The sequence below is a fragment of the Carassius carassius genome, chromosome 5 (assembly GCF_963082965.1).
Source record: "Carassius carassius chromosome 5, fCarCar2.1, whole genome shotgun sequence".
NCBI classification, from domain to species: domain Eukaryota; kingdom Metazoa; phylum Chordata; class Actinopteri; order Cypriniformes; family Cyprinidae; genus Carassius; species Carassius carassius.
Window position 1 is genome coordinate 28022095 of NC_081759.1, and position 22410 is coordinate 28044504.

A 22410-nucleotide genomic window follows, 5' to 3' on the forward strand; every position below is an offset into this window, starting at 1 on the left:
GTTTGACTGGTTAAACATCTAATTTTTTAAATAACGAATCAAGTAGTGAACAACACGGCTCTCATAGTCAACTCAAAATCATCTTCCACTTCTGATATTTCAGCCGTGCTCTCTGTGAAGTCACATGGGCGCTTCCTCTGTCCCGTGACTTTTTTTTTTTATCAACTGAGGGGCAGGCAGGCGGGACCGTCCAGTCGTGCTGCAGTGTGAGAGTAGGCTACGTGATGATCATAACCTATCAATGGACCGTTGCATAATAGATATATGTTTTCATTAGGTCTTGCTGTCTGCTGTTCATTTTCAGGTCCACGGGGGTCACGACACGACGACAGCGCGCTCCTCATCTGTCATGTCCCGGGGGTTTGATGATCACGAGATCTGAGGCTGCAGACGAAAACTTTCCACCTGCGATTCTTTAAAGAAACGAAACCAACTCGGCATGATGCTCTGATGAAACATATCGGTTTCAGGACATCCTGCATCCACATTGTCAAAACGAGTAGTTTGGTTTCCTTGTGGTTTGTGTAGTTTCTTCCTAAAAGCGGAAGTTACATACCGCTTTTAGATTGGCGCCGCCGCTGTTGTTCATAAGGACAGGTAGGTCATGTTTGCTTCTCCATCTATTTACTGTACTTCACCGTTATACGTGTCATTTTAACAATAAACGCAAAGGCATCCATGAGTGCTTAGGGAGGTGGCGGTCTCATCTAGAAATTCTAGTTGCCTCTTCTGGGATTAATGTCTGCTAGTTATTCAGACAACTACTCGGATGTTAGTTTAGCTGCAGCGTGGTATTGTTATAGTCACATTATCTTTACTCATATACCTGTATCAGCGTATAGGACCGTAATACAATCGCTTTTAAACCGCGTACTTCGGATTGTTTACATCATCATGTAAGTTACTTCCGCTACTAGAAAGATGTAACGTTCGTTTTAAAAACGCGGTTCAATCGGCGATCGAGGTCTTAAAGTCTCAGGGTTTCCAAGGTCATGGAAAATTCGATTAAATAAAGAATTTGCAGGTCTAATAAAAGTCGTGGATATGAATAAAATACGAAGTCATTGACATTTATGGTGACTACAGCTCTAAATCCATTGGTTAGATATTTTTGAAAGTACAAAAAAAAACTAGCGTTGTATAAATAAATAAACTTCACATTGCAAGGATAACAGATTTTTCATCATTTTAATTATGCTGATTTGAAAAAAAAAGTTGTTATATTACAACAACAAAAATACACATTAAAACTTGTTTTTGAAAAAAGTCTCTTTTGCTCACAAGCCTGCATTCATTTGATCAAACTTACAGTAAAACAGGAATATTATTACAATTTAAAATAATTGTTTTCTATTTTAAAATGTTTCAACATTTCATTTATTTCTATGATGGCAAAGCTGAATTTTCAGCAACAATTGGTCCTGTCTTCAGTCACATTATCTTTCAGTAATAATAATAATAGTAATTAAGTTGTTTTAGTTAAAAGTTTTACTTTGATGCATGAAGAACAGTATTTATTTGAAATCCAAATAGTTTGTAACAGTGTAAAAGTGTTTTTACTGTCGACTTTGAACAATTTAATGTGCCCTTGAGGAATGAAAGTAAAAAAAACTTTCCTGACCCCAAATGTTCTGTATGTTTGTGTAGTAATAATAATAGCTTGTTCAATAGCTCAAATCCATGTTAAATGTATTGTCTTATTTTGGTTTGTATGTACTAACCAGGAAACACTCAAATGATTTCTTATCACGAGTTCCTGTTTTTCAGACAATGGCAAACGAGCACGCTCCTCTTCTTGTTCACGGGGTTTACAGCATGATGGGTGATACTAAAGAGCCCAGGGGTGGATCAGCAGTGACAGGAGAGGGATCCCCCAAATCAAACCCCCGCAAGCTCAACACTTTCTTTGGCGTCATGGTGCCCACCATCCTCTCCATGTTCAGTATTGTGCTCTTTCTTCGCACAGGTGAGTGAGAATGATTGTAAAAGACAGAAGTTGATGAACAGAGACTTGATAAAGTATCCTCCCTCTGTGTGGCTCTAGGTGTGTTCTTGTAAATTATTCATTCTGATACAGTGTATGTCGATTTTGCAGGTTTTGTTGTGGGTCATGCTGGTCTTCTCCATGGTCTCCTAATGCTGTTTGTGGCCTACTTCATCATCTCCTTGACAATTCTGTCTATATGTGCCATTTCAACTAATGGTGCAGTGGAAGGGGGCGGGGCCTACTGTATCCTTAACCAATCTCTGTGCCATAAACAGTGCTTGAATTGCAGACTCAATCATATGTCAATCTGTTGTTCATGAGTGTTTGAATAATGTTGTTGACCTTTAACTCTTTAGTGCTTAGTTATGATCAGTCGTTCTCTGGGACCAGAGTTTGGAGGCAGTATCGGCCTGATGTTTTACTTGGCGAAGGTATGTGCGTGTGGCGTTTATGTACTCGGCCTGGTGGAGGCCATACTGGACATCTTTGGGAAGGATCCAGGTGAGTGGAGCATTGAATCACACTTTACTAAACTGTCTTTGAAGTAATTGCAAGCGTATAGCTTGTGTTTTTACTTCGAAGCGTCTCTATTCTTCTCTCTCCAGGCTCTGCTGCGTCACATGGGCTGCGTGTGTTGCCGCAGGGTTACTGGTACACAGTGTTGTACTCGTCTCTAGTGCTGTTGCTATGTCTGGTGGTGTGTCTGGTTGGTGCTCATATCTACGCCAAAGCCTCTTTTATCATTCTGCTGGTGGTGACTGTGTCACTGATCTCTATCATCATCAGCCCCCTGATACTCAGTCCACAGCATTTCAACATCACACACACATACGGCAACAACCACACCATCACTGTCAACCCCAGCTACACAGGCTTCAACAGAACTACCTTAAAAAACAACCTCGGGCGTGAGTAAGATTAATGCAATAGTCCTAGTGATGGTTGTGTGGTTGAGGTGATGATCATTGAGGCTATTTAGCAGTTATATTTCAAAAGATATAAAAGGGAAATGAAACTGATCATGATTGTGTTATGTGTTAGATGAAACATTTAGTGAAAAAAAAGGTGTATTGGGCAGTAATGACATTAAATATGAATAATAAGACTGAAGTAATGCTGCTGAAAATACATAGTTTACCTTAATAATATTAAACAATACTACTGTTTTTATTGTATTTCCTAAGATCTATTATCAGATTTTTAACATATTGAAACAGTGTGTATGTATAATATAGTTCAATGGCAATTGATGAGACATACAATTTCTTAAATCAACATTTTACACAGGCAAAAGCTGATTCTAGCTCTAACAAAATGAAGAGCGGATTTCTACTAATTTCCGGTTAACACAATTCAAATTATTAGAGATTTAAATTGGATAGATGAGAAATGTTTAGGATGCAAAATGTCTCTTCTAATTAAAAACTTTCCATTAATTTACTGCCATGAATTTTGTCCAAATGTCTAATCCTGTAGCGCACTACTCTCTGGACTACAGTACCAACACAATGATGTCTTTCGCCACTGTATTTGCTGTGATGTTCACTAGCTGCACAGGCATAATGGCAGGAGCCAACATGTCGGGTACAAAACCAGACAACCGCAGACACCTTTATTTATTTGCATCCTCTTTTTGGTTTCTAATCTAATTGTGTTGATTTTTACAATATTGATAACACTTGGCCAATGGATGAGTTTCATAAACATGCCATTTGATTTGTCTCGCTTTCTCAGGTGAGCTGAAGAACCCCAGTGAGTCAATACCTAGAGGGACCATCATGGCAGTGTCATACACCTTCACTGTCTATCTGCTTCTCTACCTGCTCCTGAGTTCCACCTGCGAAAGGTGCCATTTATGACACTCAAGCCACATGGAAATTTACACAATTGTTCTCCCTTTCATTTATCTCTTCTTTGTCCTTCTGTCATTTCTTGGTCTCTCTCTCAGGTTGTTGTTGATCAATGATTACGCAGTGTTTCAGCGAGTGAATGTGTGGCCTCCATTCGTGACAATTGGGGTGTACTGCGCGTCTTTCTCAGCTGCTATGTGCTCCATGATAGGAGCTTCTCGAATCCTTCATGCACTTGCTCTGGACAAGCTTTTTGGTTAGTTTGCTTTTTTTGTGCATTTGTGGGTTTGGTCTATTTAAGAGACATATTTCAGGCTGGAAACTGATACTGAGATGTTTGTGTTAGGGATGTTGACGTCTCCACAAGAACTGTTATGGGAAAACATTAGTGAGCAGTACTTGGAAAGCAGTATTCATGGTTTCTAAGGAAAATATGCTTGGTGAATGTTTTTCAGTGTAACTTTTTTTGTCACATTGTATAGGCTGTTATATGGTGTGAGAGAGGTCATATATATCTGTGTGAAAAGGTAAAAATTGACATTTTACCTAAAATAATCATATTTCCTCTGACCTTTTTCTACTCAAATCAGTTAACCGATTAGGCATAATCAAAATGAACAATCTATTCTTTTGAGAAACTGATTTTATTGAATTATTGAAAATATTTTTTTTTCTTCTCAAAACATATAAACAAATCATTCACTGGAATCACAGAAATTGATTGATTGTATTGCACAATTGTAAAAATGTTATGTAGAACATCTTTTAAAAAAAAATCAACGATAAGATAGAAAGTTATTGGAATTGGCTGATAAAGGCTTCAAATGTACTAAACATCGACTTCAAACCGATTTGATAATAAGGCCTTTTAATTTTAATAAGGCCAAATACAAGCAACAGCACAAATAAATACAATAGAGTAAAGATACAAACAATAAACAGTGATTTTTTTTTCTTCTTTTTTTTTAGGTAGGTCTAGCATAAGTTTTTAGGTAAAGAAATTGAATAAATAATCAAATTTAAAACCGCATTGCATATTGGACTGTATAAATTAAATATTATTCTTTATTTCAGTTACAAAAACGTTTTAATCAAGAGCAGGGAGTGATTTCTTTGTTGTTGCTGTTCGATTAATATAAAGACTGTCACTTTAAGAGAATGCACTGATCCAGTAGGCCTACGTTCAACCGGCTATGTCTGCTGTAGGATACTTATCAAGACAGGCATTTTGACATAATTTTTGTCTGAATTTGTCAATTTAAACACAATACTTAAGAGGGAGCTTAATATTTGCGCACGTTTGAGGTGCATGTTTGTGCGCTTCGGATGAGCGCACGCACAAATCTTCTCACTGCGCGCGCAAGCTCACGTCCTCTGGCTCTTAAAATTTTAAACTGGCAAATTTTAAATGAGTTTAGTTTAAACATATATAAACGTGTGCTGTTCAGATCTCATCTGTGAGCGCGCTATCAGCATCCGGGTGATGACGGGATAAATGACTGCTCATTATCCATAATACGTGATTCGCGTTGAACAAAAGTGAATGATTTGTCCAGGGTTGTTTTTTCTCTCTCTCATCGCCGTTGTTGTAATGTATTGGAGGCCAGAAAGCGCATCCATCAACAGAAACGCATATTAGCTGAACCCGGTTTGTTTTAGGCCTACGTGTTATTTATAGCAAACCATATTACAGATGCTTTGTCAGATTTAAATTGATCCGCGTTCCCAGCACATGCTGAACCGTGTGTGGTGAACCGAACGGTTCAGGGTTTTTTTCAGCGAACCGTGCCACCCCTAGTATTTAGAGGGTGCTGTTGAGCTCCTTTTAATAAAGGGAAAGATACAGAAATAACATTAAGATATGTGTTTCTGAATACATAAAGCACTAATTTATGTCATAAAATCACAAGTCTGTTTTGATATAAAGGTCAGAAGCTATAGCTTACATGAATAAAAATCACAAACATGACAATTATAAATTAACAAATTTAATATATACAGATTTGTTTTTATTAATTCACACCATGTAGCATTTCAACCACAGCTTACATCTATGTTACTAAAATTCAAGGAAACATTACAAAGGCACTATTTGATTATGAATACAAACAGATAAATGGTGAAACATACACGACACCCTGGATATAATAAAGAAAACTATGTCCACCTCCTGCAGTAACCCAGTAACTAGGTAGCATTGTTAGTTTTGACATGGCTAATGATATCATGGTGTAATATTATCCTGGAGTGATGTAATGATGTACTGTGTCAGTGTTTTGTTGATCTGGTTTCAGGTCTGCCTCTGGCTCCGGCTGCAGTCACCTCCAGCTCTGGGAACCCATGGGTGTCTGTGCTCTACACCTGGGGTCTGGTGCAGGTATAGGGAGCTCTGTGCATGTCTTTTAATGTTATTTCTGTCACACATGATATAAAGAATATGTCTGTTAAGATTGTGTGTGTGTGTGTGTTGTAGTGTACACTGTTTGCAGGACAGCTGAATGTGATTGCTGGTATTGTGACAGTGTTTTACCTGTTGGCATATGCTGCAGTTGATTTGGCCTGTCTGGCTCTGGAATGGGCCTCTGCTCCAAACTTCAGGTACTGCTTTAAGTGTGTGTGTGCTTGTGTGCATTTTGTAAATTAATTTAGATTTTTTTGACCAATTTAATGCATTCTTGCTGAATCAAAAATGTAAATTAAGTATAAGTATTTATCTCTATCTTTTTTCTTCTCGTTTCTTTTCAGGCCAACGTTTCAGTTTTTCTCTTGGCACACATGTTTGTTGGGTATTATAAGCTGTTTAGTAATGATGTTCGTTATAAACCCAGTGTATTCCTCGGCCAGTATTGTACTGCTGCTGCTCCTCCTCCTGTTCCTGCACTACCGCTCTCCCACCAGCAGCTGGGGCTACATCAGCCAAGCACTTATCTTCCATCAGGTAACTTTACACACACAAAACACTTGTGAATGCACTGAACTTGAAATCCATGAGGTGGGATTTCTCTTCTTCTTTCAGGTGAGGAAGTACCTTCTGATGTTAGACTCGCGTAAAGATCATGTAAAGTTCTGGCGGCCTCAGGTCTTGCTGATGGTGGCGAACCCACGCTCCTCCTGTCAGCTCATCTGCTTTGTCAACCAGCTGAAGAAAGGAGGGCTGTTTGTTCTTGGGCATGTGCAGATTGGAGATCTGGGTAGGACCCAAGTTTCACAAGACATGTAGAATAAAGATTTTTCTGTGGCCACATATGCATTTTATGACCACAATAAGGTGTGTTCTCCGGCTTCTTAATCTCTTAAAGGGGTCATATGATGCTATTTTAAGTTTTCCTTTCTCTTTAGAGTGTTACAAGCTCTTGGTGCATAAAGAAGATCTGTAAAGTTGCAAAGACTAAAATCTCTAACCCAAAGAGATCTTCTTTATAGAAGTTAAGACTCATCCACACCCTCCTAAAATGTCTTGTTTAAACATGCCCCCACATATCTACCATGGCACCACGTCGTTGAGACACTGTTTCATTGTGTAAGCGGAACTGCTTTGTTTGGTCTTTCAAAACTAGAAATCAGTGGTTAAGTTGTATTTACAACACTTCCAGAACAGTCAACTCAAAATATTCAGATGTGTGCAGTAGGGGTGCACAATATATTGCTTGCGATATTTAATGCGTATCTTGTCAGTAAAGCCGGTTCTATAATCAGCGATAAATCTCCATCACCTGCACGCTTTCACATGGAGCAGCATTAACTACACGGCCATTGTTCACTGACAAGCTGCGCAAAACATGCGCAAAATATGATCGTGGTTTTTGTCTTGTTGTGCAGGGACACACGTCATCACAGTATGGCAAGGGGCATAACATTTCCATCACACACTTGAGGCATTCAGCCAATCACAAAGCACTGGATAGCTGTCCAATCAGAGCACACCTTGCTTTTCAGACCGATGAGCTTTGTAAAAAAAAAGCTTAGAGGAGAAACAATAATGTACAGTATGTGGAAAATGTTTTTTTTTTTTTTTTTAAACCTTAAACCGCATAAACACATTTCAATACACCAAATACACAAAATAATGTTCTTTTTAGCAACGTTATATGACCCTTTTGAATGGTACAGAAAAGCATCATGTGTTTACATGATGTTCCAGAATGCTGAAGCGTTTCCTAAGTGCATGTACGCAGGGTCATTGTTGCTATTTAAAGCTGGTCAAAAGCCTTAAACAAAGTGTTTTGATAATATCACAATCTGAAAAAGTGTTTTTACTTTTTGCAAGGAAATCAAACCGACAATGACAATGAATAGCTGTCTATAGAAATCTAATTTAAGATAAAAGAAATGTTATGCTTTTCTCATTTGAGCAAATCCATCATAAGACATGACATGAAAGAAGATATTCAGAAGGGTGTTTATAACCAAATTATTTTAGTGCCTTCCTGATGTGAATCCATTTTACTTTACCAGAGACGAACGGTACAAACAACCAAACATAATCTCTCTGAACTCTTGTCTGTGTTACAGATGTGTTGCCAGCAGACCCGGTGCAGCCACAGTATAATTTCTGGTTGAGTCTAGTGGATAAGTTGGGTGTGAAGGCATTTGTAGATCTGACTCTCTCTCCGTCTGTCAGGCAGGGCACTCAGCATCTGCTCCGCATTACTGGACTAGGTGAGACATTTCCTCATCACATTATCTTTACAGCATGGAGTCAGGAAGCATCAATTAGATTACATTCATCTTTACTGATATTGTGCAAAGAACAAGTACATTTCTAGTGAAATATTACAATAAATAGATTATAAGATGCATTCTATGAGCCTAAGAGCTCAGCTAGTTCAGAGATGGCATTTGTTCTACAGTATTAAGTCATTCATATCTTTTAGGATTTACTCATTCTTCTCATCTCATTTACAGTAGTATATGTACTTAATAATTTTTTTTATTATTATTATTTATCCTTTATTTAACCAGGAAATTCATACTGAGATAAAAGATCTTATCTTCCAGTCTTAGACAAGAGGCAGCACAAATAATTTCACTTAAAAAAACAACTTCACAAATTAAAATACATTCACTGCATAAGAAAAAATACAAACAAAGTTTGCTTTAGAGCAGTTTGTAAAAACGTTTAAAGTATTCAGTGAAAGAACATCCTTCAGGAGTGTTGATTACTTGTATGCAGATTAACTAATGATGTACTAAAAAGACAAGTGTAAGGTGAAATAATGGCAGGAAACATCTTTCTATTGACTTTTGTCCTTCGTTCCATGCAGAAACAAATATATTGCATGACCGGAGCAGCCAGATTCACAAACAAATGACTCTTATAAGTCATTTTTTAGCCAATCAAAAACATGTAAAACACGTATAGCGTTATACATGAACAAATTACTTATGAGTAATTTCCAGACTCCTTACTTATGAGGTAATTATTTTTTTAATGATTCGGGAACACAAATAGTGCAGCCCATTTCACAAATAATAGCCTCTCGTGTGTGTGGTTCTTTTAAGTGAATCAAAAACTAGTGTTGCTTGACTCTTATGAGCCATTTCTCTTCTCTTCTTTTCCAGGAGGCATGAAGCCTAATACTCTGGTCCTGGGCTTCTATGACAATTGCTATCCAGAAGACTACTTCCTGCAGGACCCGGTATTTTGCGAGGGTGATAGGGGTGAGGGGGATCATTTCGGGGTGGACCTCCCATCCTTACAGGCTCATTTTCCACCGGTGCGCCATGCTGAGAGCCCTCGTGCACTACTGCCTGAGGAGTATGTGAGCATCATCCAAGATGCCATAAAAATGGGCAAGAACGTTTGTTTAGGCCGCTACTTTTTCCAGCTGCCACCTGAGAGCAAAGGCATAAGGGCAAATGATAACGTGGACACCATTGACGTGTGGCCGACAAACCTACTGTCGCCAGGCAGCGCCAGTTACGCAGATGTGTCCAGTCTTTTCCTGCTTCAGATGGCTTGCGTCTTAAACATGGCCAATAGGTGGCGCCGTGCGAGGTTACGTATATTTGTCTGTGTGGAGTCAGACTCGGGAGACCAGGGCTGGCTGGCCAAAGAGGAGCAATTTAGAGATTTGCTGGGAAAGCTGAGGATCCGTGCTGCTATTAAGATTGTGGCATGGGATAACGTAGCACGCATGTGTAGAGGGCCAAACTCTGAGGGTCAAAAACTGACTGAGGACTTCTTGTGTGGCATGAATGCCCTGCTGAAGGAACACAGCTCTACGGCAGCAGTCCGCTTCCTGTATTTGCCCCACCCTCCCTCCAGTTCCCAGCTGTCACAGCAGTACCTGACACAGCTGGACATGCTGACGCGAGACCTGGGCCCAACTCTCTTGATTCACGGGATCACACCGGTAACATGCACTGAACTCTGAGAAACAATAACCAAAATGGATTTGTGTGATTGAGATAGAGAGGAACATCTGGAATGTTAGTGAGTGGAATACAAGTGTCTTTGATTCCCAATGTTCTCTAATGGTGGGGGATTTTGAGGACCATACATCGTAAACTGGTCAAATATGTGCACTTGTTAAATATCTTATTTAAAAACAGATGGTTGGAATTTGTGTTATTGACGAAAACTGTGTTTTTGGTTTATGGGTGAAAACTGCCGTATCATGATGTAGTGTACCGTTATTTTTGTGTTCTCCACGCACCTCTGTTTGTTCCCATTAAGTTTAGTGTTGGTGGAAAGGGAGAGCTTGCATATCCTATGATCCATGTTTATATGTTTGTGCAAGACGGGAACAAGTTTGTCTAAAATGAGATGTGGTTACAGTTGGCATAGTAATAGGGCAAAGTGAGTCGGTGTACTTTTTGTTTGCTTTTTGTTATTTTAATGCACAGTTGGGGAATTTAGTTAATCATTTCTGCTTTCTTCTTGATATAAACAGGCCCTTTGACCCCCTTGTGGCACAGTTAGAGATTGTGAGCCATTGAGGAGCCCTCGTGGGTTTGGGACATTGTTGGTGTCATGGCAGAACAGAACTCTCAGCTTTGAATTTAGAGCACTTGCATTGGATCTGTGCATTGATTGCGTATTTACTGCCAATTATATAGACGTGTTATTTAATATTTTTACTTTTGTGTATGTGTGAGTAAATACATCGACTTAAGCACCTGTTTTCATTATTAAGTGCGGATTTCATATTGTGTGTCTCAAGAAATTCCCCTGGTCATTAGCATTACCTGTTTGTTACATTCTGTTGATTTTGTGTGTTTTTTTTTCTTTGTTTTGTTTTTTTACAGTTTTTACAGTTCAAACGCTCTTTGTGTTTATGATTCTGTTGACTCGGTTAAAGTGGTGTCTGATTGGTCAGGACTAAAGATGATGTTTGTGATGAGTCTGTGCTGGTCTTTGTGCAGTAAAAAAGGACACTGGCTTAAATAATACTTGAATATTTTGCACATTTGTGCATGTGTTGTTAAGCATTAACAGAAAAGCAACGCCAAAATAAACCGTAATAATCGGAGTCTTATGCAAACTAATACATGTGTACAAGTAATTCCATTCTGTACATTTATTATACATAAAAAAAATGTTTTTTAACAATGCTTGAATATGCAAAGATTGCTTTACACAATCCAGTTTCCATATAATCTAAAGTGTTTTGAGATCAAAAATCATTAATGGGCATTATTACCAATTTAGTTCTACAGGAGCGCAGTCATATTACTGAATGTAGAGTCTGTAAACCGAAGACTATGTGATTAAATAAAATATTTCAGTCTTCTGTTTTCTTCATTGCCTCTTTCTTTATGCTGAAATATAATGCTGTCCTTCAGTCTAGATTTCGTTTTTTAGTTTTGCATTATGGAAAAGCAATAAATACATTGTGTATGTAAATGTCAAAGCCAGTGGTATCAAAGAGGATAGTTCACCCAAAAATTCTGTCATTAATTACTCACTCTCATGTCACTCCAGCACGTCCTAAATGAGTGTCACAGACTCACACAGAATGGAAGAAATTGTTATTTTCTAAAATAGTCACATGAACTATTTTAACAATGTCTTTACTACCTTTCTCTGAACGTGGTAGCTCCCGTGATGACTATACAGGGTCAGAAATCTCTCAGATTTCATAAAAAAAATAAAAATCTTACTCTGTGTTCTATGAAGGGTGAGTAATTTAATGACAGAATTTTCATTTTTAATGTTCTTCACCGCTGCCCTGTGGATATATTTTCACATTTCATTTTCACAGCTTGCATCAGGAGGTAAAATCTACTGTCACTCCATATTTGATAATTCTTGATAGGCCCATATAATTGGACAGTATAATATCTAATCATTAATGTGATGCAGTTAATTATTACCAGCTAGACCTCAAAGCATCACAATTGGCATATCACATTTATAAAAAAATGCTGGTTCATTCAACACATAAAACAAGGGGCAAAAGAATATCCTTAGAACTGAATAGAAATCCATCCTCTCGCTGTCTTTTGAAAATTAAATGTTAGCATTAATCATTCATTATTATTGCTAACACAAAGGGAAGGTTGTGTGTTGGTGCGCTATATATCAGTGTTGACTATTGTGCTAGTTAGATTTTTTTTTTGTTTATTCCAATATAATAGTCAAAGTAAAGGTTATTTGTTGTATATATTGTCCCGTTCAAATGTTTGGGGTCAGTAGATGTGTGTTTGTGTGAATTCTTGTATATGTGTGTGTTCATACACCCCTTAATTTCTTTTCACGTTTTATGTTGCTGCCTTATGTTAATCTGCTTTAAAATAGTTTTTTTTCTACATCAATCTACGCTCCATACAACATAATGGTAAAGCAAAAAAAATGGTTTTTAACATCTTTGCAAATTTATAAAAAAAAAAAAAGCATAAACGATTCCCCAGCATAAGTATTCATAACCTTATCTGGGACATTTTAAATTTAGCTCATCAAGGAGCATCATTTATATCACTTGTAGATGTTACTACACTTTGAGTGAAGTTAACCTCAATTGAATGGGTAAGACTTGGAAAGGCATACACGTCTTAAAAAAAAAACAGCTGATAATGCATATCAAAGCAAAAACCAAGCCCTTATATCAAAAGAACTGCCTGTAGAGCTCAGAAACAGGTTTGCATCAAACCATACATCTGGGGAAGAGTTCAGAAAAAAAAAATCTGCTCCACAGAAGGCTCACAAGAAGCATGTAGTCTCTGTTACCCTTAATGGAAGAAGTTTAAACCAATCAGGACTCTTCCTAGAGCTGGCCTCCTGGCCAAACTGAGCAATTGATGGAGAAGGGCTTTGGTTAGTGTGGTGACCAAGAACCTGATGGTCACTAGTTGAGCTCCATGATCATATGTGGAGATAGTAGAAATCTACAGAAGGACAAACACATCACTTGAACACTCTGCTGATCTGGGCTTTATGGTTGTGTGGCAAGACTCAAGCCTCTCTTCAGTTCTTCAGTGAAGACACACTTATATTTTGCACAAAAAAAAAAACTATGAGACTGTGAGAAACCATAATCTCTGCTCTGGTGAACCTCAATTCTAAGCATCATGTTTAAAGGACACCAGGCACTGCTCATCAACTGCAGAGTAGCATCCCAAAAGTAAAGTGTGCTGGCAGCAACCTCAAGCTGTTTTTCAGCGGAAGGGACTGAGGGACTCGTCAGAGTAGAAGAAAAGCTTAATGCATCAAAATAATGAGTTAATATTAATGAAAACCTAGTCCAGAGCATTCACAACAAAATGACCCTGGCATTTTCTGGTCCAGGCGGCCCACCACCACTTCAATATTTATATTCCAACAGGACAATGAACCTCAGCACAAAGTAAGAGTGGCTTATAGACAACTCTGGGGCCCAGCCAAAGCCTGAGCTTGAACCCAATCAAATATTTCTGGAGAAACTTGAAAATGTGCATCTGTCCCCATTCAACCTGTGGCTTGAGAGGGGAAGGTGAAGGATAGCAGATGATTGCCAAATGCTGAAGAGCAAAGCTTGTCACATCAAACAAAAAAGACTTCAGCTAAATATTTAGTTGAATACTTATGCTATGAACTTTTTCATTTTATTTATTTATTTATTTTGTTATAAATTTACGAAGTTGTGGCAATTATTTTTTTGCTTTGTCAATATGGTGTAGTGAGTGTAGATTGAGGTGGAAAAAAAAGTATTTTAAAGCAGTTTAACAAGGCAACAAACATGAAATAAATATAGGGAAGAATACTTTCACTAGGCACTGTATATATATATACATATGAATCCTGAAAAACATGTATTATTGTTTACCCTAAAAAAGCATTAAAAACGGTTTAAGCACTGACTGATGTTATACTGAAAGTATACGCGACTTTGGTGAGTACAGGAAACGTTAAAAGAATTAATGCAAACCCCAAACTTTTGAACAGCACTGTAAATATCATTGATGCAAACTCCTCGCCTTTCAGTGTCAACTCAGTTTTTTGAGATCAAAATAGGTCACCTATAAGATTTGCTTAGATCCAATGAGAAACTGTTTTTATGAGGTGTGTGTGTGTGTGTGTGTTGGGGGGGGGGGTCACTGAACTCTGTGAAAAGGTTACATAAGTTAAGACTTCGGATTATGATGCAAATACACAATGCAAATACGAATGTTAACTTTTACATTATATATATAGATATAGATCAGCCAAAATACCATAAAAATTAATTTAATGTGTGTGACTGTTGTAACAATGCATCTGTTTTTCTGTCACTGCAATAAAAAGAGTTTGCTTATATAGATATAGTTAATGCCATTATACATATGTTTGTATGTGCATGCGTATGCATGTCTTGTTATCTGTGTTTTTTATGTTTATCTCTGCTGTCCACAGATTTGTGTCAGTCCTGTTTATTTTTTGTCTCTGCCAGCCTCTCCATTAATTGTGGTTCAGTGCTACGAGCGAATTTTGCCATGTGTTGCACACAAAAGGACGTGAGACGCAGCCAGCCCGGGAAAAAGATGGACAGAGCAAAGTGCTGAAACAACAAAGGATGATAAGTTATAATTCTACAACATATTCAGATTTTCAATTAAATAACTGAAATAAAATAAAAATGAATAGGACATTATAACACAACCCTGTATATTTATATACTACAAAATGTTGAAATATGTTTTGAGAGGAGGGTAAAAATTGTTATAAAAGCTGCCATCCCACATTATATAAACTGATTGTGGCGTTACCTGCAGTGCATGAGTTAAACATCCACTTGTGTGCGTTGTGTAACCCACAGTGTTCAGAGCATCTCTAGCAAAAGAAGCAGCACTTTTCACCAGTGGATTCACAGGCACATTGTGAGTCATATTAGTGGAGACTACAAACGGGGCTACACACTGGACAAAAGAAGAAAAACAACATCAAGGTTTGGCAAAAAAAAAAAAAAAAAAATTATATATATATATATATATATATATATATATATATATATATATATACACAAGATGTTTACCAATACTGAACTTACTTGAACCGTGATTCCTTTTGACCTGTATTCTGCATGCAGACAGCGAGAGAAATATGTAACAAATATCTAGATGTAAGAAAAGAGGAAGACACACTTGAGTTATTTTTGTGTGTTATTCTGTAAGGCTGTGTTCGATGGAAATATACAGGCGTATGAAATTTGTTTTGTGTTTAACAAAGATGTACCTTAGTGGCAGAATACACTGACAGCATTGGCTGTGGCTGAGATGCAGCTTCCGATGATATGTTTATAATGAGGCCTTTCCCCCTGAGAGTAAACACAAGCCCTCACGTAAAACATAAACACAGTTTTCATCATTTAACAGATATGATCAGAGCTGGCTGTGTGTGTTTACCTCTCGAGCATGCCTGGTAAAACAAGTCTGCTCATCTACAAAACAACAACATTGTCATCAACATCACTGTTGTCGTCGCCACAAAATTATTTCTATATTATATTTCTATATTTTATACCTTAAAATATATTAACAATTTAAAAAACACTATAAATATTTCACAATCAAATAAATGCAGCCTTGGTGAGAAAACTTTTAGCTGGTGGCGTATGTGTGTAGCTTACATGTCAATAGATTTTATATCAAGCAAGTTTAAGCTACTCAAAAGTAAATCCCTGAAAAAGACGTATGACTCGCCGTGTCCAGCACTCAGCCATATATGAAATCTGTATCCATTTTATATCCATATCCATCGACAGGGGTTTTATGGATGTTACTACAGAGATTAATATTGTGAGTTTAGGCTGCAGTGAAAAAAACACATTGCAGAGTTCTTTTATTTATCTTTTAATTGTCATATAATTTGTGTTCACCCGTGTTTAGTAAGATGTAGGTCAAAACTTCCAAAAATGACAAATCATGGGGGCATTTATATGTCTGTAGTGTCTGTAACCTTAACAACCCAATTCATTGGTGTCTTTATAATTATGTAACAAAGCATGGCAAGACTTCATCAGTGTGATGTGAATGATACGGACTGTCCAGTACTAGGAAAGATTGTGTCCAAACAACACAGAGCAAAGTGATTTCAACTTTCACCCAAAAACCAACCACAGGGCACTTCACACACCTAAAATGCATGAAGTACTTATAATACTTTAATACTTTAATCATGGACACCAATGCTAAAATGTGAACAATATGATCATAAAACCATACAATATGATCATAAAACCTTGGCAGGTGGAGCTCCAAGTTAAACTTCAACATCTGCCCTGGGCATTTCAATCACCTGACTTAATATGACCAAATCACTGTGGCCAGTTTTGGAGAGAAGAGTAAAAAGCCAGTTCCCACTTCCCACATTTCTGAAGCAACTGGCAGATGTTATTTTAGACTATATTCAACTGGAGACAAAGGTTATATGAATCTATTCAAATAAGGTTGGGAGTTGTATTATAGGCAGATGGTGGTAACATACCTTAATAAATAAATATAGTTATTTCCCAGGCATTATTTTATACATCCCCTGTATATGTTTTTTGTTTTGTTTGTTTGTTTGTTTTACATATGTATATGAAGGACACAAAATGGCACCCATTTTGTATGCTACTATGTCAAGATAATATATAAGATAACAAAGATAATGGTATAACAGGGTGTGTGTAAACAGGTTCAAATACAGATAGTATTACCTGAGTGACGGACAGTGTGTTACAGTTTATCACCTGCGTGATTCTCTGGAGACATAAAAAAGCACTTACTTTAATAGACGCTTTCATAAAATGGACTCAGATTACAATAGAATAGAAAGTCAAGCTGTGTGGTGTAGAAAAGCTGTGTCAGACCTGGTCTGGATCAGGAACATCCAGAAAATTTGCCAGAACCCCTATATAGTTCATACCAACATTGTTCACTACAGAGAAATCAGACGAAATCAGTTATAGATAGGCTACAGCTCTCCTTCTTTCAGGAGTATGAGAAAGTAAATTCAGACCTATTTTGGTCAAGATTTATTCTGTACTATGTACTGAGTGTGTTTTATTATCCTAATCATTGATAGCGTAGAGCTTCTGATCTATAGTAAATAGAAAATATGCAGGCAAAAAACAGCAGCTGTGACTTGACTTGAAATGACGAGAAGGTGAATACTCTTACTCCTAATCACCAGAAGTTCATGATGATGATGGTGATGATGCTAGAGTATGATATGGGGAAGTACCAAATATACAGAAAATAAGTAGTGGGCAAAATTTTTTATTTGATTTGATTTCCAATTTCAATTGTATAGCACTTTTCACAATAAATGTTCATAAGCAGCTATACAGAAATTCTTAATGTTCATAAAAACTCAGTGCCTTATAGTCCACATTAGGCTGTTTAATGTTTTTAGTGTTTACTGACATGGAAGTGAAGTCTTTTATATTCTGTGTAAGCAGGTACAGTGGCAAAAATAAAACATAAAAGCAGGATTAAAAAATGGTCAAGTGAGACTAAATGATGATTGTTTTTGGTTCAAAATTCACATCATTCTTTTGCAGCATCCTCACTGTTTTAAACTTTATTCTTGCTCTTTATCTTACCCAGAATTCCGATCTGCAGGCCCTCTAGCTGTTGTGCGATAGAAGAGTAGATGGAATGGCCCTCTGTGAAATCTGTCTGAATCACATGTGTCTGCCGCTTGTACTGAGACTCTGAAACATACACATACAGAGCAGATTTATTCTTTCTCTGTCAAAAAAATAAATAAATCTAGTCTTGCTTAAATAACACAGACTGAATTACAAAAAAGCTGCATATTAAAATTTTATTTTTAGATTATTCGATTATCTTTCAAAAAAAGAGCCATCAAATTTTAGTCATACCATTCCAAGAAAAAACGGGTTGATGTCTTGCGTACAAATGGATTTGTCTCTGTTCGGATGACAGATTTCACTTCGAGAAGCTCAGTTTTTCCTCTTCACTTCTACTTTGAAACTCACCTATTTCTTTGGCGACACTGCGAAGCTTGTCCTCTGAGCGACTGATCAGAACAATGTCTAATCCTCGTTTGGCAAGCTAAGAAACAAATACACCCACAAGACAAATGTCTATATATTTAGAGGAAGTAGATTTTTGTTGTTCACAGAATGAGTCCAATATTGTTTAGGGTCCATTCCCCATTAACCTTCATTATGTAGACAATAACAGTTCCAATAACTGTGTTGATAACTTGTGCAAGTCAATTACAGGAGTCTCTCTTATTCTCTTTTAGATATGCGGGAGGGCAAACACATTGTTTGATGGACATCCTATGTCATCAAACTTATGTAATCAGACTTACTTTCCTCTTCCTTCACTGAGGACAAGAACAACACATTGTGGCGGCCAAGAGAGACCTTGACTTAAAGCAAAGACTAAAGCCATTTAACACACCAAAATAAGTCAAATATTGCATGTAGCTTAGAGGAAGTATATAACTCGTATAAATGGTTAAGTACAAACTACAAAGATCTATAGTGGATGTTTTAGTATCAAAATGGATGCTATTAAACTCCCACATAATTCATGTTTTAAGATAAGAGAGTTATTTACTAACCTCTTCAGCATATGCACGACCAATCCCTGATGTTGCTCCAGTTACAACTATGAGAGACAGGAAGGTTTAGTGAAATATCAACACTATCTCATCCTTCCTGTTCTGCTGTCAGTTATCATTATATCACCAACCTTTAACCACTGTGATTGTTTGTGTCTGATTTTTAAGGCTGTTACAATTATGTCTGGAATCTGCACATTTTAAGTAAACAAGAAAAAGGCAACAGTGTTGAGTTTCTAGCTGTGCAGATGCCCCGAGCAGAATAAGTACTGTACAACCAATGCAAAAGAACACCCCTGCAGAAAAAACAGCAAAACAGGTCACAAGCACATGTTTTGTTTTGGACACTAGATGCTGGTGTGTCACCCCCATGCTGCGTAACTACAAACATCTGTCTTGCTCCAGCAAGACCGTGCTGCATCACTTGCTGGCCTGCTAGACTCCCTGTGGTACACCAGCTAATCAGGAGGATTCTGCTGGTTAAAGCATGGTCCACCAGCTGGACCAGCAGAAAACCAGTGCTGAGCGGTACAAACCGGAACAAAATTCATAATGCTAACAGTTCTTATGATCAGCAGGGGCAATATATCAATCACTATCATCTATAAATAAGAGAGACACGTGACAAAATCTGATTTGTTGACTTTACTTTTTCCTGGAAAGCTTGTTTTGGGTATAGAGCAGTACATCAGATTATTTTAGACGGGTCATATAAAAAAAATTAAAAACTATAATAATTGACTTACCAAGAACACTGCAATGGCAATGGTTTTGATGATCACAAATTGTACAAATTTAATTCATAAACACTTCACAAAGAGTATACAGGTGCATCAAAAAAACAAAAACAAAAACAAATCAAAAATATCAACAAAAAGTTTTAATTGTTTTAAAGTTTTTTTGTTTTCATTTTGATGATTAGATCTTACAGCTCATGAAAGTTGAACATTTCCAGTATCTCAAAATATTAGAATATATATATTTGAGTTTCATCAAATGACCATCTCTACAGTATAAAGTCCAGGTCTCTCTTGTTCTTTGAAATCACAATAATGGGGGGGGTAGGGGGTACTACTGACTTCGCAATGGTCTAGAAGACAATCATTGACAACCTCCATGGCCCATAGGGCTTGCTGTTCACAGAACAAAGTCAATTTAGCTGTCTACCAGGGGATTTTGGAGCACTTTATGCTTCCATCTGCTTTATGGAGATGCTGATTTTCTTTTCCAGCAGGACTTTAGCACCTGCTAGCCCCCAGTGCCAAAACTACTTCCAAGTGGTTTGCTGACCATGATATGACTGTGCTTGATTGGCCAGCCAACATACCTGACCTGAACCCAAATATTTTCAAGAGAAATTTGAAAAACAGTCGATACAACAATACAGATGAACTGAAAGTTCAATAATACCTCAACAGAGCCACAGGCTGACCGCTTCCTTGCCACACCTCAGTGATGCTGTCATTTGCGCTATAGGAGCCCCGACCAAGTACTGAGTGCATAAATTAACATACTTTAAAGTACTTGAATTTTCTGTTTTGCAAATCCTTTTTTTGATTGATCTTAGGAAATATTCTAATATTCTGAAATACTGGATTTTTTACTTTCATGAGATTTTCCATTCATTAGATGCTAGTACTTACTCCAGTATTGTCTATTCAATTGGTCACTAACAAGCAGTTATTTATAAAAATTGTAAGAAATCAACATTTTATTAGCAACAATTTGAAAAGATTTGCATAAATGGATACTTGTATTTAATAAATCGAGACATAAGGCTACTAGCCTAATTAATGATTATTTGCTAGTAAAACTGGAAGTGAAGGGTTGACATATTGTAGATATAACCAATTAAGAATTCAATTTGTAATGTTAACACTGGTATATTTGCTTGCCAGTATTATCACAAATCATAATTACAAAATTGTCATTAATAGCATAATAATGCATGTTAGTTAAAGGGAATAAATGATAAAATTGGTTTGCCATACCGTTCATAGTGAAAGAATAAGTAAGAACTCCTTACCAGCCCATTGGCCATATGTCCTCAGGTTCGTTTTCCAGATCTCAGAAATCACGTACACTCTGAATCCATTCCAACACTGCCACGACCACCTCAGCAGGTAATACAAAACAGTAACGGTACCGATGCTGCATAACAATAGTGAATACCAGCAGCATTCTGCAGTTTCTCCCATTGTAATACTCTGCAACAATACGTTACTGTCATACGTATACAATAAGAATGGGCTTCTTCTGGTATGCTCCAGAGTTTAACCCTGAAAAAAAAAAAACTCCATATACATACTCACGCTTAATTATATGCACGCTCCTCCCATCGTTCCTGAGGCATATCTGTCATTGGTCGGCAGTATAGAATAGAACATTAGATCCACTAAAGTGTAACTCTGCTTCTAAGTAAGCAGAGTTAACAGGTGATAGGTCGTTTACTTTATTTAACCTACTCTATGTGAGTGTGTTTTTTGTAAGTATGTGATTCGATAAATGTCTGCCATTCAATTTAAAGTTTATCACTTTTGAATAACTTACTGTATGAACAATTTATTACTGTCCGAAACAGATAAAAAGCAATGTAGCTAGCATCCCTGGTTGTAGCCTTACTCACAGATATTAAATCACAAATAAACGCTTTAATTTCCCTATCATTTGTAAACATGGACAAGTGTACAGAAGAACGGTCGCCGGGATTCTGCCAAGTAAAACATGTTCCTGGATCAACATCTTTTGATGATTCTGGATCAACATAATTTCCAAAAATATAGACTTAACCCAATCCCTACCTCTAAACCAAACCTTACCCAACAAGGATGTTGATCCAGGAACATGTTGTACTTGGTGAAATCACGCTCGCCACAGAGGAACAGCCCAGAGTTGTGTAGGACTGTAGATGACAGTACAGCTGTCTGTACAGCTTGTTCCAATTGTTCGTTTATGTTTCCATTTACAAACACAAGATGGCGATATCGACTTGTTTCTCTTCCTGTTCTTAGTTTAGCGCATGTTTAAGATATTTTAAGAAGTTACAATGTATTAAAATGTAAGTAGTTGTTTCGTTAAAGACACAAATAAATTATTAAAAACGACCAAAAGATGAAATGTGGGATGACTAGAAGTAATTATCATTTTGGGACTACTGCAATAAAATCTTAAAAGTGGAATGCAAGAAATAAGTGTAATGTGCAATACAATGTTTTTCTCGTAAAATAAATCACTGCTGTATTGTTTGATCTTATTAAAGATTATAACTATTTTATTGAAGTATAAAAATAAATTTGACTTTACCAAGTAGAAGCTATGACTAAAACTTTGAAAAGCTCATGTCAAAATGATCTGTCAACACCATTCTGCCCTATATATGACAGCTTGTAAAAGAAAATAAATATTGTCTTCACTGTTGGTGTTAGTTAAAGTGATTCCGCCCTCAGTGGGAAAGCAGTGAGAGAAAGGTAATTTAGGGTTGTGCTTGAGAGGAAGACAAAGTGAAAGTTACATTGCACTGTGGTATTTCCCTTCATTCCAGGAAACACAGCTTCTTAGAACAGACGTGTGTGGAGTATGATGTGCTTATGATT

General features: G+C 37.1%; 2 protein-coding genes across 3 annotated transcripts; one reads left to right on the plus strand and one right to left on the minus strand.

Moving 5' to 3' along the window:
• Nucleotides 1-209: 209 nt before the first annotated feature.
• On the plus strand, nucleotides 210-11079 carry slc12a9 (solute carrier family 12 member 9). Of its 2 annotated transcripts, none has more exons than XM_059550407.1 (14): nucleotides 210-597; nucleotides 1768-1966; nucleotides 2096-2230; nucleotides 2351-2488; nucleotides 2593-2895; nucleotides 3464-3571; nucleotides 3722-3833; nucleotides 3936-4093; nucleotides 6132-6214; nucleotides 6311-6435; nucleotides 6583-6775; nucleotides 6854-7028; nucleotides 8350-8496; nucleotides 9400-11079. In XM_059550407.1, the coding sequence occupies exons 2-14, from the start codon at nucleotides 1771-1773 to the stop codon at nucleotides 10212-10214; spliced, it is 2688 nt and encodes an 895-aa protein (XP_059406390.1). In that variant the 5' UTR covers nucleotides 210-597; nucleotides 1768-1770; the 3' UTR covers nucleotides 10215-11079. The 2 variants fall into 2 exon arrangements, with proteins under 2 accessions (XP_059406390.1, XP_059406392.1); XM_059550409.1 differs by lacking the exon at nucleotides 210-597 and adding an exon at nucleotides 681-896.
• Nucleotides 11080-14455: 3376 nt separating this feature from the next.
• hsd20b2 (hydroxysteroid (20-beta) dehydrogenase 2) lies at nucleotides 14456-21113 on the minus strand. The gene is made up of 11 exons (XM_059550410.1): nucleotides 20844-21113; nucleotides 18818-18864; nucleotides 18222-18297; nucleotides 17823-17933; nucleotides 17088-17155; nucleotides 16935-16979; nucleotides 15640-15674; nucleotides 15470-15551; nucleotides 15285-15350; nucleotides 15004-15153; nucleotides 14456-14795 (listed from the first exon to the last, which is right to left on the minus strand). Exons 1-11 carry the CDS (start codon nucleotides 21013-21015, stop codon nucleotides 14658-14660), a joined length of 990 nt encoding a protein of 329 aa, XP_059406393.1. The 5' UTR covers nucleotides 21016-21113; the 3' UTR covers nucleotides 14456-14657.
• Between the last annotated feature and the right edge of the window lie 1297 nt (nucleotides 21114-22410).

Bases quoted from the DNA above. Each gene is read 5' to 3' on its own strand.
- slc12a9 (XM_059550407.1), top strand. From the start codon at position 1,771: ATGGCAAACGAGCACGCTCCTCTTCTTGTTCACGGGGTTTACAGCATG. The intron at 7,029-8,349 runs GTAGGACCCAAG...TCTGTGTTACAG, and splicing joins TGTGCAGATTGGAGATCTGG to ATGTGTTGCCAGCAGACCCG. The intron at 8,497-9,399 runs GTGAGACATTTC...CTTCTTTTCCAG, and splicing joins GCTCCGCATTACTGGACTAG to GAGGCATGAAGCCTAATACT.
- hsd20b2 (XM_059550410.1), bottom strand. From the start codon at position 21,015: ATGGGAGAAACTGCAGAATGCTGCTGGTATTCACTATTGTTATGCAGC. The intron at 17,934-18,221 runs GTGAGTTTCAAA...TGTATGTTTCAG, and splicing joins CAGTGTCGCCAAAGAAATAG to AGTCTCAGTACAAGCGGCAG. The intron at 15,351-15,469 runs GTACATCTTTGT...TCTTACATCTAG, and splicing joins CAGTGTATTCTGCCACTAAG to ATATTTGTTACATATTTCTC.